The sequence below is a fragment of the Mustelus asterias genome, chromosome 9 (genome assembly GCF_964213995.1).
Source record: "Mustelus asterias chromosome 9, sMusAst1.hap1.1, whole genome shotgun sequence".
NCBI lineage: Eukaryota > Metazoa > Chordata > Chondrichthyes > Carcharhiniformes > Triakidae > Mustelus > Mustelus asterias.
Genome location: NC_135809.1, coordinates 131,777,870 through 131,792,556, shown reverse-complemented (window position 1 = coordinate 131,792,556; position 14,687 = coordinate 131,777,870). Strand labels below are relative to the sequence as shown.

The 14,687-nt window shown below is 43.2% G+C and overlaps 1 protein-coding gene across 1 annotated transcript in view; it reads left to right on the top strand.

Moving 5' to 3' along the window:
• The window catches only part of ckap5 (cytoskeleton associated protein 5), a 153,480-nt gene extending 143,878 nt beyond the window's left edge, over nucleotides 1-9,602 (top strand). Inside the window, exons 42-44 of the mRNA XM_078221041.1 lie at nucleotides 57-222; nucleotides 2,698-2,855; nucleotides 8,474-9,602. Coding sequence (XP_078077167.1) covers nucleotides 57-222; nucleotides 2,698-2,855; nucleotides 8,474-8,707 — 558 coding nt within the window. The 3' untranslated portion in view covers nucleotides 8,708-9,602. The remainder of the gene's footprint in view (nucleotides 1-56; nucleotides 223-2,697; nucleotides 2,856-8,473) is intronic.
• The last annotated feature ends 5,085 nt before the right edge of the window (nucleotides 9,603-14,687 follow it).

The following is a 14,687-nucleotide window of genomic DNA, read 5'->3' as shown; positions in this document are numbered from 1 at the left end:
TTTTATCACCTTTTAAATTCTACTGCAGAGCTAACCTTATTCTTCTCTTTTCATAGGGATTAGCGGAACTTTATGAGTACAGAAAAAAATATTCAGATGCGGACATTGAGCCATTCTTGAGGAAATCATCTCAGTTTTTTCAGAATTACATTGAAAGAGGTCTGCGGCTTGTGGAAAATGAAAGAGAAGGGAAAGGAAGGATATCTTCGTCATCCAGTTCTGGTAAGAGTGAATGCTGCACCACGAGCCAAATTGTTTCAGGACAGCCACAGCACTGGCATCTACCCAGTGGAAAATAAGACCATAAGACATAGGAGCAGAATTAGGCCACTTCAGCCCATCGAGTCTGCTCCGCCATTCAATCATGGCTGATATTTTTCTCATCCCCATTTTCCTGCTTTTTCCCCATAGCCCCTGATCCCCTTCTTAATCAAGAACCTATCTATCTCTGTCTTAAAGCCACTCAATGACCCGGCCTCCACAGCCTTCTGCGTCAAAGAGTTCCACAGATTCACCACTCTGGCTGAAGAACTTCTTCCTCATCTCTGTTTTAAAGGATCGTCCCTTTAACCTGAGGTTGTGCCCTTTGGTTCTAGTTTTTCCTACTAAATCCTCTCCACGTCCACTCTATCCAGGCCTTGCAGTATCCTGTAAGTTTCAATAAGATCCCCCCTCATCCTTCTAAACTCCAACGAGTACGGACCCAGAGTCCTCAACCGTTCCTCATATGACAATCTCTTCATTCCAGGGATCATTCTTGTGAACCTCCTCTGGATCCTTTCCAAGGCCAGCACATCCTTCCTTAGATATGGGGCCCAAAACTGCTCACAATACTCCAGCTGGGTCTGACCAGAGCCTTGTACAGCCCCAGAAATACATCCCTGCTCTTGTATTCTAGCCCTCTTGACACGAATGCTAACATTACCTTCCAAGCTGCCGACTGAACCTGCACGTTAACCTTAAGAGAATCTTGAACAGTGACTCCCAAGCCCCTTTGTGCTTCTGATTTCCAAAGCATCTCCCCATTTAGAAAATAGTCTTTGCCTCCATTTCTCCTTTCAAAGTGCATAACCTCACTTTTCTACATTGTGTTCCATCTGCCACGTCTTTACCCACTGTACGAATCTGACCAAGTCCTTCTGCAGCCCCCCTGCTTCCTCAATACAACTGTCCCTCTAGATACCTTTGTATCATCTGCAAACTTGGCAACACTGCCTTCACTTCCTCCTTCCAAATCGTTAATGTATATTGTGAAAAGTTGTGGTCCCAGCACCAACCCCTGAGGCACACCACTAGTCACTGGCTGCCATCCTGAAAAGGACCCCTTTATCCCCACTCTCTGCCTTCAGCCAGTCAGCCAATCTTCTATCCAGGACAGGATCTTACCTTTAACACCATGGGCTCAACTTATTTAACAGTCTCCTATGCGGCACCTTGTCAAAGGCCTTCTGGAAATCTAAATAAATCATGTCCAGTGGTTCTCCTTTATCTAACTTTCTTCCTCAAAGAACTCTAACAGATTTGTCAGACATGACCTCCCCTCGACGAAGCCGTGCTGACTCAGCCCTATTTTACCAAGCACTTCCAAGTATTCCACGATCTCATCTTTAATAATGGACTCTCAAATCTTGCCAATGACCAAAGTCAGACTAGCCGGCCTATAATTCCCTCCCTCCCTCCCTCCCTCCCTCCCTCCCTCCCTCCCTCCCTCCCTCCCACCCACCGTCCGTTACAATAGCTACTTTCCAGTCCTCTGGGACCCTCCCTGCCTCCAGTGATTCCTGAAAGATCACCACCAATGCCTCCACAATTTCCTCAGCTATCTCGTTTAGAACGCTGGGGTGTAGTCCAGGTGATTTATTCCCCTTCAGACCTTTCAGTTTCCCCAGAACCTTCTCCTTAGTGATGGCCACTACACACACCTGTGCCCCCTGATTCTCCTGGAGCTCTGACAAATCGCCTAGTATGTCCTGTACAGAAAGTAGGACAAATCTAACTTGGCCAATTATCACCCCATCAGTCCACTCTCAAACATTTAAATAAAATTTTCTGCTGTTTGGGTTGAAGGAGAATGCCACATGGGCAATGTCAGTGCTGAAAAATGCTTTGGAATGTAGCTCCTCCAGTGAGATGATCTGATCTGATTAAGGTTCATGCCACTGGGTTTTTAATTGGTCAATACATGTAGCCCCTCAATCAGCTGATTGACACTTCTCAAGTGAAAATCATCAAGGGGAGACCAGAGTTGTTTCAATGGGTTAACTGGCTAATTGATTCCAGGAAGCAGGTCAGCTGCCCATCCTGTCGTTGGTGCATGGTTAATTCTTGACCCTCCAGGATCATCATTTTCTTCCCCAATTGAGATCTGTGTTTGTCCCTAGTTCAGAGAAGCACTCTTCTTTATTTGTTTGGTATCAGCTTGTATATGAAGTTACCTCGACAGTTCCTGAATCATACTCCTGCAAGGCCTGAGCTTATTCAATGGCACTACTGCAACACATCCAAAAATGGAGGGGTGGTAACATGCGAACCAGAAGAGGCATTAAGGAATAGAGCAACAGTCCAGTCATCTTGCTCACCAAATGCATTACTGTCGGGGCTTGGTGGGAAGGAGTTCCAATCCGTAAATTGAGAATGGGCAATGCAGAAATCTCATTTGCTTTTGATCCTTAATAGGTGCTTGATTTCTGTATTTAGCAGGGTTTTCATCACCTCCAGATGAGTCATCGTATGTGGCAAGTTCCACTTCCATCCCTTCTGCAGGAAGCACGAATGGAGAAGAAGTTGGTCCAGCTGTGTACCTGGAAAGGTTAAAAATTCTGCGGCAGCGTTGTGGCTTGGAAAATAATTCAAAGGTAACGCAAGTCTTTTTGACTAATGTCTTAAGGTGTTCTAATACTAGTGTGTTTGGTAGAATAATCTGTGAACATTGGTCCCAGAAATGTTTATTTACCCAATTAAGTATTGTTTTGTGCTTAATATTCAAAATGATTTATCGATATTGTTAAGATTGTAAGAGGAGATGTCACTAGACTGGCGATCCAGAGGCCAAGGCTCTGGGATGTGGGTTCAAATCGCACCATGGCATTTAGTGGAATTTAAATTCAACTAATGAGTCTGGATGATGGAAACTATCATTGACTGTCGTAAAAACCTATCTGACGTCACATCCCATAAAAGACTAAAGAAAAGACTCTTGTGGCTCCTTTTCACCAAGGCATTCCATGCCTTAATCACCTCTTGCATACAAAAATTAATGCAACATTGTGAATTTGATGTCAAATTGCTGCTATAGAATATATCACAGGCTATAGCTCTGCTCCAGTAGCCTATCTTATAAGATAGATTGTCCTGCTGCAAGCTGGTCCTCTAATACTGTGTGGAGCATGTAGCCAATATGATTCCAGTTCTATTTGCACACATGGCCTGGGCAATCCTCAATAATAGACTTTGGACCCCATGAGGTCTCATGGCATCCAAAACCTTCTAATGATGTGAGCAACCTCCCTCCTTGGCTGATGAATTAGTACTTCTCCATATTAAACACCGCTTCGAAGAAACATTGCGCACGTCAAGGGCATGGAATGTGCTCTGATTTGGGGAGCTTCAATGTCAAAGAACAAAGAAAATTACAGCATAGGAACAGGCCCTTCAGCCCTCCAAGCCTGCACTGACCATACTGCCCGCCTGAACTAAAAGCCCCTACCCTTGCATAGAACAGTACAGCACAGAACAGGCCCTTCGGCCCACGATGTTGTGCCGAGCTTTATCTGAAACCAAGATCAAGCTATCCCCTCCCTATCATCCTGGTGTGCTCCATGTGCCTGTCCAATAACTGCTTAAATGTTCCTAAAGTGTCTGACTCCACTATCACTGCAGGCAGTCCATTCCACACCCCAACCACTCTCTGCGTAAAGAACCTACCTCTGATATCCTTCCTGTATCTCCCACCACAAACCCTATAGTTATGCCCCCTTGTAATAGTTCCATCCACCCGAGGAAATAGTCTTTGAACATTCACTCTATCTATCCCCTTCATCATTTTATAAACCTCTATTAAGTCTCCCCTCAGCCTCCTCCGCTCCAGAGAGAACAGCCCTAGCTCCCTCAACCTTTCCTCATAAGACCTACCCGCCAAACCAGGCAGCATCCTGGTAAATCTCCTCTGCACTCTTTCCAGCGCTTCCACATCCTTCTTATAGTGAGGTGACCAGAACTGCACACAATATTCCAAATGTGGTCTCACCAAGGTCCTGTACAGCTGCAGCATAACCCCACGGCTCTTAAACTCCAGCCCCCTGTTAATAAAAGCTAACACACTATAGGCCTTCTTCACAGCTCTATCCACTTGAGTGGCAACCTTTAGAGATCTGTGGATATGAACCCCAAGATCTCTCTGTTCCTCCACAGTCTTCAGGACCCTACCTTTGACCCTGTAATCCACATTTAAATTAGTCCTACCAAAATGAATCGCCTCACATTTATCAGGGTTAAACTCCATTTGCCATTTTTCAGCCCAGCTTTGCATCCTATCTATGTCTCTTTGCAGCCTACAACAGCCCTCCACTACTCCACCAATCTTGGTGTCATCAGCAAATTTACTGCTCCACCCTTCAGCCCCCTCCTCTAAGTCATTAATAAAAATCACAAAGAGCAGAGGACCAAGCACTGATCCCTGCGGCACTCCGCTAGCAACCTGCCTCCAATCCGAAAATTTTCCATCGACCACCACCCTCTGTCTTCGATCAGACAGCCAGTTACCTATCCAATCGGCCAACTTTCCCTCTATCCCACACCTCCTCACTTTCATCATAAGCCGACCATGGGGGACCTTATCAAACGCCTTACTAAAATCCATGTATATGACATCAACTGCCCTACCTTCATCAACACACCTAGTTACCTCCTCAAAAAATTCTATCAAATTTGTGAGGCACGACTTGCCCTTCACAAATCCGTGCTGACTATCCCGGATTAATCCGCATCTTTCTAAATGGTCGTAAATCTCATCTCTAAGGACCTTTTCCAACAATTTACCAACCACCGAAGTAAGACTAACCGGTCTATAATTACCAGGGTAATTTCTATTCCCTTTCTTAAACAGAGGAACAACATTCGCCATTCTCCAGTCCTCTGGCTCCCCGTGGACAGCGGGGACCCAAAGATCAAAGCCAAAGGCTCTGCAATCTCATCCCTTGCCTCCCAAAGAATCCTAGGATACATTTCATCAGGCCGAGGGGACTTATCGACCTTCAGTTTATTCAAAACTGCCAGGACATCCTCCGAACATCTATTTCCTCCAACCTATTAGCCTGTAACACCTTCTCTTCCTCAAAAACATGGCCCCTCTCCTTGGTGAACACTGAAGAAAAGTATTCATTCATCACCTCGCCTATCTCTACTGACTCCATATGCAAGTTCCCACTCCTGTCCTTGACCGGCCCTAACCTCACCCTGGTCATTCTTTTATTCCTCACATAAGAGTAAAAAGCCTTGGGGTTTTCCTTGATCCGACCCGCCAAGGACTTCTCGTGTCCCCTCCTCGCTCTCCTGAGCCCCTTTTTCAGCTCATTCCTTGCTAACTTGTAACCCTCAATCGAGCCATCTGAACCTTGTTTCCTCATCCCTACATAAGCTTCCCTCTTCCTTTTCACAAGATATGGTCCCTTCCGGGGAGCATATCCCTCAATTCCCATCCTACTCATGTATTTGTCAAGACGCCCCTTAAAAGTCACTATTGTATCTGCTTCCACTACCTCCCCCGGCAGCGGGTTCCAGGCACCCACTACTTTCTCTTTCAAAAAAAAACTTGCCTCGTACATCTCCTTTTAAATCTTGCACCTTAAACCTATGCCCCCTAGTAATTGACTTCCACCCTGGGAAAAAGCTTCTGAATATCCACTCAGCCCATGCCCCTCATAAAACTTGTAGACTTCTATCAGGTCGCCCCTCAACGTCTGTCGTTCCAGTGAGAACAAACCCAAGTTTTTCCAACCTCTCCTCATAGCTAATGCCCTCCATACCAGGCAGCATCCTGATTAAATCTTTTCTGCACCCTCTCCAAAGCCTCCACATTTTTCTGGTAGTGTGGCGACCAGAATTGAACACTATATTCCAAGTGCGGCATAACTAAGGTTCCATAAAGCTGCAACATGACTTGACAATTTTTAACTCAATGCCCTGGCCAATGAAGGCAAGCATGCCGTATGCCTTCTTGACTACCTTCTCCACCTGCATTGCCACTTTCAGTGACCTGTGTGCCTATACACCCAGATCCCTCTGCCATTTACTGTGTATTTCTTATCTGTACTAGACCTTCCAAAATGTATTACCTCACATTTGTCCGGATTAAACTCCATCTGCCATCCCTCTGCCCAAGTCTCCAACTGAGCTATATCCTGCTGTATCCTCTGATGGTCTTCATTGCTATCCACAAATCCACCAATCTTGGTGTCATCCACAAACTTACTAATCAAACCAGTTACATTTTCCTCCAAATCATTAATATATATTACAAACAGCAAAGGTCCCAGCAGTGATCCCTGAAGAACGCCACTTGTCACAGCTCTCCATTCAGAAACGTACCCTTCCACTGCTACCCTCTCTCTTCTATGACCGAGCCAGTTCTGTATCCACCTTGCCAGCTCACCTCTGATCCCGTGCGACTTTATCTTGTGCACCAGTCTGCCATGAGAGACCTTGTCAAAGGCCTTACTGAAACCCATGTAGACAACATCCACTGCCCTACCCTCATCAATCATCTTCGTCACTTCCTGGAAAAACTCGATCAAGTTCGTGAGACATGACCTCCCCTACACAAAACCATGTTGCCTCTCGCTAATACGTCCGGTTATTTCCAAGTGGGAGTAAATCCTGTCTCAAAGAATCCGCTTCAATACTTTCCCTACAACTGACGTAAGGCACACTGGCCTGTAATTAACTGGATTATTCTTGCTACCTTTCTTACACAAAGGAACAACATTGACTATTCTCCAATCTTCTGGGACCTTCCCTGTAGCCAGTGAGGATACAAATATTTCTCAAGGCCCCAGCAATTTTCTCCCTTGCCTCTGTGTTCTGGGGTATATCCCATCAGGCACTGGGGACTTGTCTACCTTAATGTTTCTCAAGAACCCCAATACCACCTCCTTTTTGATCTCAGCATGACTCAAACTATCTACACACCCTTTCCCAGACTCATCTTCCACCAAGTCCTTCTCTTTGGTGAATACTGGCGCAAAGTACTCATTTAATACCTCGCCCATTTCCTCTGGCTCCACGCATAGATTCCCTCCCCTGTCCTTGAGTGGGCCAACCCTCTCCCTGGCTATCCTCTTGCTCTTTATATATGTATAAAAAGCAGGATTTTCCTTGATCCTGCTGGCCAATGACTTTTTGTGACTCTTTTTAGCCTTCCATCATCGAGTGGCATGCTAGCACTGTCCAAGCTAGGTGAGTCCTGAAGAACATATCTGGCAGAAAGATCACCGGGGATGGAGGGCAAAACTGACTTAACCTCCTGTTGCCTATACAACTTCCATGCCAGCATTGTTAGGGGTGATTATCATATGATCCTTGTGGAAGCGAAGTTCCATGTTCATACGGAGGACCTGCTCCACATTGTGTGGCATCACCACCATTCTGAATGGGATGGATTCTGAACAGATCCAGCAGCTCACAACTAGACGATGAGCTATGGAATCAGCAGAATTATATTCTATCTCAATCTGTGTGTCAAATCCCTCACTTTGACATCAAACATCCAGGGGTCATCCCTCGTTCAACAGAGTGTAGAAGAGCATGTCAGGAGAAGCATCAGGTATATAAAAATGAGCTGTCAAACTGGTTAAGCTACAGCACAGGCCTAAGGTGCTGTACAGTCACAGCAGCCCAGGTGGAATTGAAATTCAACTAATAAGTCTGGATCATGGACGCTATCATCGATTGTTGTAAAAACAAGATGCAGCTAAGTGATCCCATCACCAATGGATCAGATCAAAGCTCTACAGTCCTGCCAGATGCTATCATGACTGCTGGGTGATTAAATAACGGGAAGAGGCTCGACAAATACCCCCCACCTTGCACAATGGTAGAGTCCAGCATGTCATCACAAAAAACGAGGCTAAAGTGTTAGCAATCATCTTTAACCAAAAGTGCATGGTGGATGATTTGTTTCACCATCTTCCTTGAGATCCCCAAATGTAACGTTCAGTCAATTTGACTCAGTCCATGTGATGATACAAAATTCCCTAATGCACCATATACAGCAAAAAACTCTGGGCTCCAGCAAAATCACAGGCACTGATGAAGGAGTTGTGCTCAAGAACAGCTGTGCTTTCAGCTTTGGGATTTATTGTAAAATGTAATTGCTACACTTCCCCATCAAAAATGTAATTTGCTAGTTTAGAGTTTCTGTTTTCGTGTATCCCAGAATGGCACTAACTGACTACCATCTTTTTCCATCTTGATACAGCTTGAAGAAAGACAGCCTGCAACCTCACTTCTGTCCAAACCCACAGTACCCACAGTTGCATCATCCTCTGAGCTGCTACACAATAAACTCGCTCACCTTCGAGATTCCCGAGAATATAACCAAGAACCGGAATCTCACCACCCACCGGTGCAGACCAACAGCAACACGACTTCGGCAGCTAACCTCGATGATCTGAAGAAAAGACTGGAACGAATAAAAAGCAGTCGTAAATAAATAGTCTATAATAACGGTGCAATCATGAAGTTTGACATCGGCCTCTTCCTAGCTATTGGCCTCCCATTGACCTAGTATGTATAATTTTTTTTGGTTTATGTACAATACAGTGAATAACTATGTATTGTGACATAATTCATTTCTGTATATAGGCTTCTGGACTGCATTAACAACAAATACTGAACTGTTGTGCACTTGTGACATTCGCACTGACACTTCTAGAACCAGTTAAACTTCTGTAATTCAGTTAGCTTCTCTAACGTTCTCACTCGCATTCAAAAACTGAAGAACATCTGGGTAGTATCAGAGTAACTTGTTGGCTACTGTGTATTGCTCATGTCTCCAATTGAAACTTTAATTGCATCAGGTGATAAGATTGAGGCTCCGATGGTTTACTTCGGACCTTGCTGCCTGTACTTTCATTTTGACTAATGCAGCACCATCTATTAAATATTGAGATGAAAGTCTGTTATCTGACTAGATCTGTCTGTTTAGTTCCTTTTAGAAAGTTCTGACTGTTGCTTGTTGTGTTTTTCATTCCCTGTGATCAGCTCAACTTGAAATATGTTGATTCTGTATGGAATCATGAAGCATGGCATGAGGTTATGAATATTTAAGTGTTTTTTTAATAAAGACAATTAAAACAAAGATCTGTGTTACAAATTAACCAAATTAAACTGTATTATAATTTCAAGAATTTTTAAAGCAATAACTTGTGGATAGTTGTAGCTGTTAACTTGGTACTTTTATAGCTAGGGCGCTGTGTAAGTCTCACTTTTTATAGATTTCATGGAAGGAACGTGACTAGAGAGATTTCACCATTGGAAGATGCTTTTATTTCTCTCCCAAAGCACTGGGGAAGCATAACATAATAAATGATAAATATTTAAATCTGCTTGGGTTCCACTCATTGTTTTCCCACAAACCTGGTTAGATTTAATTTCAGGGGATTTGGATTAATTTGTGTTACTTACCTGAACATTATCTGCAAAGAATGACAAAAATCACGATCAACATTGAAACTCAAGGTAAGGTCAGGCAAATTGGTGTTTTACAAGTGGGATTCATGCTTTTGATAACTTGTGTATCTGAGTTACATTGAACCAGATCTATACCTTTAAGCAAAGGTTTTTAATTGGACATCTATATATATATATTTCTAATATGGCATTGGGGAGTTGATTTCCCAAAGTTTTAGGTTTTAAGGTATGTCTACCTAGAATCTACTGGGAAAGGTGGATTAGTGGAAGCATGGGGACTTCAGTGAAAGCTACCCTGAATGTCACATGAGACAAAAATATGGTTGAGTTTATTTTCTTAGATTGTGTGGGCACTTAATGGAAATCTTAAGACTTTTAAACAAGTTGTGTTTATTCACCTGAAAATGAAGGCCCATATATTATTCCATAGATGGGTAGCAAGGGGAAATGAATATGATTCACCTTTTCACATGATGTATGTAAAAGTCTGTCAGCCAGCTCCACGTTGAGGACTTTGTTCCAATTGTGCCTGGTTCCTCCTTCTGTTTACACCAGTTTAGTAGTTCTACATAAGGGATTCAATTCAGCGCTGCTCTGATAATCAGCAGCTCCATTGCTGTCAACAACCACTGAATCTTGTGTTGACAATGGGTTTTTCTGGCAATATGCCCACCAGTACTATTAGCACTGTTTAGTCATTTAAACCAGCGGTTCTCAACGTTTTTGGTTGAAGGACTTTTCCGAATAGATTAGTAATGAATGCTCGCTGAATTTATCAGATCAATGAAAATAATAGGTGCTGTAAATAATACCACTGTGCTCGCTGACACTTCCAAACTAGGTCATTGAATTCAGTTCCAGTGTTCAATGCAGTCAGCAGAAATCAAGAGCCCAATGATTTATTCACATTGTAAATTATCTTTGCACTCTGTGTTTGCTTCTCCATGTACACATTCTTGTATGGAGGATGCACACTACTTCTACCTCACACCAGCCTGCCTTTGCTGTCACTCCTTCACTAACTTTAATGAATGACCATAAGAAGATAAAAGCAGCTTTGTTAATTTTCTTGATGCACCCAATAATGTTGAATAGTTTTCTGCCCTCGGTCTCAGAATCTCACTCTTCAGATTATTTTGTGGACCCTGAGAAAAATCTCCACAGATCCACAGGAGTCGGGTTGCTAGTTCGAGAGTCACTACAACCCTCTCTATTGCAAATTAAGGTTTTTCCACTAATGTTTGAAATGTTACCAAGTTGTTTGAAAGATGCCCATTCCTTCAAACATCACCATGTTTTTGGAGTCCGTTAACATTTGCCTTGACATTTTTCACTTAATTTTATATTATAACCTGCAGTAAAAGCAATGTTTGTATTACCCAATTCATCATAAACCCTAGCTTGTATTAAGATCTTAGTGATTGATGTCTTATTCTCTTCCATATGGGAGTATCATGGCTGATCATATTCAATATCCTGATTCTTCTATCCTAATGAAACCCAAATATAGGGAGAATGTACAAACTGCACACAGGCAGTGACCCGAAGCCTGAATCATACCTGGCACTGAGAGGCAGCAGTGCTGACCATTGTGCCACTGTGCTGCCTGTTCCTTCTTAATATGTGAACATTTGGGGTTTTAGCACAGATCCCTGCGGAACCCTACAAGTCATTGACTGCCAATTTAAAAAAGACCCATTTATGCCAACTCTTTGCTTCCTATCTGCTAACCAACTTTCTATCCATCTCAAGACATTATCTTTACACGGTAGTCTGTTATGTGAGACCTTGTGGGAAGTCATCTGAAAGTCTAACTAAACCGCATCCACTAGTTCTCCTCGGTCAACTCAACTGGTTACATCCTCAGAGAATTCCAATAGATTCGTCAGGCATGATTTCCCCTTTGTTTTTTCACGCTGACTTTGATAACTTTTATAAAGTGTAAATACATGATATGGAAGATTTTCTGGTCAATAGGACAGAGATATGATTGGATATCTCTTTCAAAGAGATGGCTTAAGCATAATAACCTTCTGTGCTGTAAAAATCTGATCCTAAGTGTTGAAAGGCTAGAGGTAACCAACTTTGTTTGCACTCAACATCAAAACTTAAATGAATTTTAAAAGAAACGGCCTGTGTACTTTGCAGATGATGTAAAACCTAGAAGTATTGTGATCTGTAAGGAGGATAGTGATGGACTTCAAAAAGACACAGGCTGGTGGAATGGGCAGATGAAATTTAACACAGAAATGTGGCTTGATATATTTTGGTAGCAAAAATAAAGAGAGAAGATATAAGAGTACCATTCTAAAGAGTTGGCAGGAATAGAATAGAAATGTGCATACATTATTGATGATGGCAGGGCAGGTTGTGAATGTGATTAAAAATGTAGATATGGTCTTGAGCTTTATAAATAGAAGCACAGAATAGAAAAGCAAGAAAGTTATGTTGACCTTTTGTAAAATATTGAGTGAGCCTAAACTGAAGGATTGCAACCAATTCTGGGTTACCAATTTAGAAATAATGTGAAGGTTGTACAAGTAGGAGTCCAAGTTCATGGGACTTCAGATACCCAGATAGACTGGGGAACCTGAGGTTCTGCTCTGGAGAAAAGGGAAGGTTAAGAGGCAATTTGGTGAAAATGTTCAAAAACGTGAGAGGCCTGGACAGAATGGATAGCTGGAAATTGTTCCCATTGGCATTGGGGTTGAGAACCAGAGAAGCCCAATTGAAGTTGATTGGCAGAGGAGCCAAAGGCAACCTGTTTTACTCAGTGCATGGTTAGAGTCTGGAATGCATTGCCTGAGAATGTACTGGAGATGCGTTCAATTGTGGCCTTCAAAAGTGTTCCAACCATGGCAGAAGTTATCTGCTGAGCAAGAGAAATCCCAGAGGGAAACTTGTCTTCATGAACATAACCTTGCTCTTCGATTTCTCCTCATTTTCAAACTACATCGATCTCAAAAGCATGGAACTCTAAAAGTTTTATTAACAAAAAGAGAAAAACCTTAAGCACACAAGATTAAAATTATACAGTTAAAACTGTCTTACGAAATATCACCCCCCCCCCCCCCCCCCCCGGCACCACCATCACCACCAAAAAAAACCACTTGGTCAGAACACACAAGTAAATGTTTTGGCAGCAACTCCCTTATAGTTAAAAATATAAGAACCCAGTGATATTACCCCAAAGCAGAACTGTTACTGCCCTTGCACTCTGCTGTGGTAATTGAAAAAAGTTCAGAAACACGTTTTTCAAAGCAAAGACTTTCCTGATCGCACTGGAATAGCTGTTTCAGAGTTAATCCCTGCTCTCAGCCCAGAGCTGGTCTCAGGACATATCCCCCACCCCATAGCAACACAATTCAGCTCAGCATCTTAAATACCCTTTACCCTTTCATCTCACAATTCATCATTCTCAGCACTTCAACTTTTCCAAAATATAAAATTGTTCATGTTTCCCTATTGCCTCCACTTTTGGGTCAAATGAAATTTAATGACATTCCCTTTTTGACTTGTGCGATCTTTAAATTGGAAAAAAAATCTCAGGCTCCCCTTTGAAATTTAACAGCTAAAAAGCCAAGTTCCTATCTATCTCTTAATGCATATTTTTAAAACTCAATCTGTTTACTTGTAAATCCACTTTACCATTGCCTCTCATTACAAATGCATGCATCTTGTATTTTCTTTATCTCTCAGCTCTCACAGACCAGCTGCCTTTATCAACCTTCCCCCAATTTAATTAATCATGGACACACAGCCTCCCTTCCAGAATGCTCCCAGAATTATGGGGAAAGGATGAGGAAGTGAAACTAATTAAATTGCTTGGCAGAGAAATGGCATAGGGCTCGATGACTGGCATGGATTCCTCCAGTGCAGAAGGAGGTCATTCAGCCCATTGAATCTGCACCGACTACAATCCCACCCAGGCCCTATCCCCATAACCCCATGCATTTACTCTAGCTAGCCCCACTGACACTAAGGGGTAATTCTGCACGTCTTTGGACTGTGGGAGGAAACCAGAGCACCCTGAGGAAACCCATGCAGACACGGGGAGAAGGTGCAGACTCCGCACAGAGAGTGAACTGAGCCAGGAATCGAACCTGCGTCCCTGGCGTTGTGAGGCAGCAATGCTAACCACTATGCCACCGTGCCGCCCCTGTTGTACAACCATGCTATGATTTAACAAAATATTTCACCCTTTTTTGTATACTGTTCCCACTTCAGACACAAGACTGTAATATGTCTATAGATTACAATGATGTGATATGACCTCGGAACATGCACAGTACTGATGGCGCAATAAACATACTTTTGTGATTTGGTTATGGTTCATGTCCATCTTCACTTGTGACATGCCACAAAATTGGCGACAAGGATGGATGTGCTGAAGTCACCAGATCCAGGATTGATCCAAAGCTAGAGCTTTGACAAAAGGTCATCTGGACTCGAAACACCAGCTCTTATCTCTCCTTACAGATGCTGCCGGACCTGCTGAGATTTTCCAGTGTTTTCCCTTCTGGTTTCAGTTTCCAGCATCCGCAGTAATTTGCTTTTATCCAGGATTGATCAAGCAGCCTGGAAAGTTTGATTGCACACGGGTATGTTTTTCTTCATGTCCAGGAAATGACCTGCCCTATCATGGACTGGAAGTGTGAGAGTGATTGGTGCTGCGCTGTTGCTGCTGTGAGCCTTTTGTCCCAGTCCTCTGGAGGCTGTGGCAGAACCCAGCCAAGACCAAAGCAGCAAGAGGTCTCCAATAATTAACAGAATTCTTCAGCAGATAGAATTGAAGTGTGGGGGAGGGGATGGAGTTGGGAGGGAGGTGGGGGGAAGAGCGGGGGGCAGGGATTCAAAGAACAACTCTTACGAGTATTTTCCAAATGGAGATCACTGACAAAGCAAGAACGTGTGTATACAACGATAGAAGAACATTTATCAGAGTTTGGAACTCTCTCCTCTGGTGAACGGATGGCTGCAGGGTCCTAATGTGCATCCAA